Source organism: Catharus ustulatus, chromosome 1 (genome assembly GCF_009819885.2).
Source record: "Catharus ustulatus isolate bCatUst1 chromosome 1, bCatUst1.pri.v2, whole genome shotgun sequence".
NCBI classification, from domain to species: domain Eukaryota; kingdom Metazoa; phylum Chordata; class Aves; order Passeriformes; family Turdidae; genus Catharus; species Catharus ustulatus.
Genome location: NC_046221.1, coordinates 131,373,205 through 131,379,204, shown reverse-complemented (window position 1 = coordinate 131,379,204; position 6,000 = coordinate 131,373,205). Strand labels below are relative to the sequence as shown.

Below are 6,000 nucleotides of genomic sequence, written 5' to 3'. Positions count from 1 at the left end.
GAGGGGGTCCAAACCTGCAATGCACAAGACTGGGGCTGAAGTACCCCATCTGTGACCTGCTCAGCTTTGCATTAGTTTGTCTAAAATCCAGTTTTAGGTACCAGTTTATCTGGATTCTGTTTTTTGGAAACTAGTCATCTTTAAGCTGGCATAATAATGTATGTCTAAACCTGCCTTATTATGAGAGAAGTTTAAAAATACAGCTTAAAATAACAGCTGTTTTCTATAAATTTTATTCTGTGTCAGAAGCAGAAATAATTTGCAGCTAGTTTTTTTGTTTGGTTGGTTTGGGGTTTTTTTAAGTATTGAATGTTAACACAGCCATCCAAAGAAATCCCTGCATCTATTTGTGGAGGGTGAAGAGGCAATGCACAGAAAAATAGATAGAATAAAATGGTTATTTCTTCAATTTATTTGCAGCATGGTAACTTAAAGACTGGTGCACAGAGCAGTAGAAGTGTTGAACTTATGTTTACACACCAAAATGTAAGAAGTTAATTGTATCTGTATCCTGAAGTAGTTATTCCCAATTGATTCAGATAAGAAACATTATGTGTAGCTTATTTAAAACACTCACTTCAAATTGCAATAATGTCAAATACAAAGCACTTGACAATCCAATTTTATTTTCAAGTTTAAGTCAAGATCTCTCTAGTGTAGTTTTACGTTTTTCCCCACATAAAATTATTTTTAAACCCCATGGAGAATTATACATGGAATCTTCAATATTAAAGGGTTCTGCTCAGCAACACCCTTTCCCCTGGATTTCAAACCTGTATTTTCTTTATTTTATTTTATTACAGGTTTGTTAAAAGATACTAAAAGAAAACCAATTTATTTCTCTTTAGCCATTGTGTCAATATTTAACCTTTACCATAGTGTTCAGTGATGCACAGTAACGTGCTAATAAAACATAGAAAAGGCAAAGGAGCAAACATTTATCAAATAAAAACAGGTAACAGATCACACAGTGAAGAGGGATGCTAACAGAAGGATTGACAATAAAATATCTACAGAAAGTTACTCAGTGCTACTACCTCTGCAGAGCCTGAACCACATTCTGAAGACAGTGAACAAACTCAAACCAGGCTTCTTGCATAGCTTCTGATGAAGAAGGTTGTCACCAAATAGTGCTAGAGAAAAGTACAGTGAATTGTCCAAAACATTCAAGTAACAAACCAGAGGAATTGTAACAATGCAAATTCAACAGCCTTTTTCTTATCACATTGCACTTGACGTTTTGCTCCTTTTTCACTTTCTTTTGGCACAAGTTCTTTGGGCAGGTGGTGGTGTCAATTGTCTTGCTTTCATTTCAGTTTCTAAGGCCATTTAAATACAACAAAGTATAAAGGAACAGCAAACAAAGTACAGTACTTCAAAAAGTGAATTTTGCATCTATATGGAATCAGCAGACTACAGAACTATTTTGGGAGACTTGTGTTACCGGGTGGCAAGAACAAGAAAAATCAAGTGAAACAGAACTTAGAAGCAAGCGAACAACCGAGATTGGCCTCATTAAAGCAAATCCTATTAAAAGCTAGGCAAGGAAAGCATCTTCTGCTAACAGCATTACTGCTCTGACCCACAACTAGGAGCATACCTCATACCAGTGTCCTGGCCCCCAACTTCTCTTCACTTGATAATGCTTATTCCTTTCAGAGGAAACACTAGTGACATGTAGTGATACCTGAAAACTGCATTTGCAGAAAGCTACACATCTCAAAAAACAGGTGTATGCTATGGGAACCAGCAACTGCAACTCATACTTCTTAGGATGCATACTAACAACTAAATACAACTTCTGGTTTTCGAAGTTGGTTTCACAGCAAAAATTACTTTACTAGAGGATTGTTTGCAAGCTGAACTACAAAATGTGACTAAGTAATTGGAAAATGCCATTTTCCCTGAAAGATGCATCTGTCATTGCAGTTGAAAAATCCTTTCTAATGCATTATGGTAACGCTGACATAAGACAAACACATTTTATGTTGTGTATCTTCCTTACATCATTTGACCTACTTTAACCAGAACTTCTAATTGTGAATCTAAAGTGAATTTATTTACTAATTTAAATTTTGTCCTGTATCACAGTGCCCTGCCAGAAAGTGATCTGTATGATTATCTCTAAAAGATACCCACCACTGCTTGAAGAGTGCAGAAAGCAAACAAAAACCCACAGAGAAAGGGGGAATCCCAACATCAGACAAACTTTGTTTTAATAACAGACATGATTCTTTTCGTAAGACTACTTGTGTGGCATTGCCCAAATACACAAACTGCAGACATTTGGGTTGAAAATTACCTCATCAGAAGACAAAATGAAAGACTGAGTGTCTTTTCATTTGATAAATATGACATTTTAAGGACATCAGTCTTCTTTTTAAACAGAAAAAAACCATCTCAAAACAGACAAAATCCATTGCTGTGTACTACAACATAACTTCAGCATTTCTTGAGGGAAAGAATTTCTTGCACAAAGAGAAATCTCCTCCTAATTCTTATAATAGTGAAGAAACTTAAGCTGTCCTTCAAGAAGTAGTTCTTCAGAAATTTTGTTTTATTAATTTAGAACTACCCAGTCAAGCTAACATATTTTAAATAACTTCTAAATAAAACAACTCAGAAAAGCCAGACTGGAGATAGCATCTGAATTCTTATGGTTCTCCAAGACAAGAACAGTGGATCTTCACTGAAGTATTTCACACCATTTCCTAGAGACAGTCATCTCTCTCTCTTCAATCTACCATGGGCAATTACATGAAACATCTAAAAACAAGCAGTTAAGCTTTACCAAGGAAATTATGATTGTCACAATGCAACAGACTATTAAGGCCAGTGAATAATAACTGAATAGTTATAAATAACACAAATGTCTACTAAATCCTGCTTTTCCAAACAGAACCAGAACAAAAGCACAACAATTCTGTAGTGTACCAAGTGTATATTTCAATTTACTGTAATGCAGTCTAACAACAAATTTGGTCATAATTTACCAGATATACATAAATGATTTAAGTAGTAAAAGAAGATTCAGTTCCAAGAGAATAAATTCATACCTTGAGGAAAAAATCCCAATAAAACAAAAGGAGGAAAAAAAAAAAGAAAAATACATTAAGAATGTAGAGCCAGGTCCAGTTTCTAAGCATTAAGTGAGCAGTATTCTAATAAAGCAGATTTAGGTGAATTTCAGATATATATATATTTATATATATAGACAGATCTACCAGTTGTAAACTATGGTTTTTAAAGGGATAAATGGGATGGAAAAATCTTTATGCTATACTTACATATTCACAAAGCAGAACATTACTTTAACGTTTAAAATATTTTTCATTCATATCATCTTTGCCCAACTAATTTCTACTTTGGACCCCACCAGAATTACACATTACTCATTTCAGTCTAGAACAATGAGAATAAAATGTAATCTTCAGTGTAAAAAAAGGTACCCCATCCTCCCCACCCTCCCCAAAAAAACTATTCATGTCAGGTTTACAATGATGCGGAAACTACCAATGAAACAAGTGGATGATAAAAAAAAAGCATTTTAATTCCCATATCACTGTAGTTCAAACTTATCATCTCAGTTTCAATCAGCAAAAACAATGTCTTAACATCATGTTACTGTTCTATGGACAACAGTAAAGCTTGTCTCTTTAAATACATACCAACTTTGATCAGATGGAGCACCAGTAAGATTTTGTCCATCAAAGCATAATTCAAAGTTATCCACACAACTACCATAATTTAGTTACCTGACATAAAATTGGAAAAAATATACTCATTTTAAAATTAAACATAGTTGAAAAATATGGTGACCCTCAATTGTTTTTGTACAGTACTGTCACACTGGCCTAGCTATGTGTCATGACAAATGCTCTGCATATTTACTCACTGTGACATAATAGTACATACATTATTGTTCCAATGATTGCCTGAATTCATTTGCCTTAGGCTAGACAACACAGATGAGTTTAAGGTGAAGGTGTAATGCCCTCCCCTCCCAATGAAAGGGGTCTGAAATCATTGGTACAATATTACAAGCTTAGGGGAAAAAAAAGAAAAAAATAAAAAAAAAGAACAAAACCACATGGCTACGAAAATTCAAGTTTCAGATTTTCTAGGAGGCATTGAAACAAAGAGCACAGGGAGCATATCCTCCTGAAAAGTAGACAACTCAAAGAGCGTTATTTTGCTTTGGACTTTGTTTTTCTTAAAAAAAAAATTCCAGCAAATGCGCAAGTTAAATGTAATTTGTTTATATTAAATACTAACAACAACCCATGAAGTACAAAAGATTAAAAAAAGTTTGTGTTCAATGATGAACGGTGGGCACAATAGCCTAGTGTCCAATTCACATCACATAAACTAGCCAAAAAACGGACAAGTAAGAAATTATTGACCAAAAAGTTGTTTTAATATGACACTTTCTCCATTCCTTGTATTTTTATTCTGTGGGACTGAGGTATACACCAGGGAAACCAAAAAATTTTGAGAGAAGTGGGGCCTTAGAAGAGGGAAGAAACATTATTACATCAGATACCTTTTAGCATGACTGTCTCTTTTGACAAGTGGCACAAGAGTTACCCATGCTCTGATCAGTCTATTGTTTTCATTACTGGTCATTTCTTTTGCATTATCATTTTGAAACTGATGAATCAACAACAACCTTCTTTAAAAACAGACACTAAATTAATGCCATTAACAGCTTCTCCAGTGCTTATCACCCATAGCACCTGCCAGCACAGAGCCAAAAGTTTTCAACCCAAATTTCAATACGGTGTTGGCAATATCTGTGACACATATTTAAATGATTGGCTTTCACCTATCAGATTACGGGAGAGGTAAGGTTTGTATGGCAAAGACATGCTTGTGGAAAATGAGCCACTAGCCCAAATTAGCTTCACTGACTCACTGACTAAAGTACAGTGGATTTAGGAAAGCTGTCTTTGTATTTCCATACCAAGTTGCAATTTTCTTCATTCATGTTAACAGATACATGAATGTGTAACATAATTACAGTTACTACTATGTCTGAATAGAACCCAAGTAGCTATAGCCTATAAATAATAAAAAATACATTTTTCTTTTGATAACTGACTGTAGATGTGAGGACTCTGTATAATTCAACCAAACGGTTGTATGCTGTACAGTCCTGTGCAAATATCATTAAAAAATTAATAATCCTTTTTTTGCTATAAGGCTTTGACCCTACATTTTCACAGCAATGTAACTACCATCCAGCCTGTACCATATTTCGCAAGCCTTCAGTCCAAAAATCCAAACAGTCAATCCATACAGTGTCCATTTGCAGCACCCTGAAGTCATATGCTCTGTCAGTCATCTAAAGGCATACAAACTTCCCCGCCTTCATCCCATCGAGACTGGTCATTCTGTTCTTCTACATCATCACCGAGCTCCTCATCGCCTTCTCCCACTTCATTTTCTTCATATTCTTCATCCCTAGGGAAATCTGTGTCCTGCACCTGGTCTGCTCCCTCCTGCCCTCCAGGCTGAGATTTATCTGCACAGTCTACACAAACTCCGTAACGTCGTGATCCGTGTCTTATTCCAACGCTGGCTGCTAGCATGAAAATCTTCTTACACACCATACACTTATACTTTTTATCCTTTTTATGCACCTACGGAAGAGAAATTTTAACCACTGAATATAGGCACACCAGATTACATTTGCATATAGTACTAGAAAACTTATTAATAACAATAATTATTAATATAAAAATTCCTGCTTAACTTTTCCAAAAGACACCCAACACTGTTCAGAGTAAGGAAGGACTACTGGAGACTATTTATGTATTCTTCAACAGATATGAGCTACTGCCCACAAACCACCTTGCTGGAGCTCAGCAGGTCACCTGTTCTGACTCTGTTGCTCAGTTCACGACTCCTCAGGGTACAGAACAAGGTTCAAAAGCAATGAAAGCAGCGCAAGCTCTTACACGGCAAGCAACATAACTCATTTAGAAAAATGGTTTTTAC

General features: G+C 35.5%; 1 protein-coding gene across 1 annotated transcript in view; it reads right to left on the bottom strand.

Moving 5' to 3' along the window:
* Nucleotides 1-391: 391 nt before the first annotated feature.
* The window catches only part of ZBTB10 (zinc finger and BTB domain containing 10), a 28,951-nt gene continuing 23,342 nt past the window's right edge, over nt 392-6,000 (bottom strand). Inside the window, exon 5 of the mRNA XM_033074473.2 lies at nt 392-5,642. Coding sequence (XP_032930364.1) covers nt 5,337-5,642 — 306 coding nt within the window. The 3' untranslated portion in view covers nt 392-5,336. The remainder of the gene's footprint in view (nt 5,643-6,000) is intronic.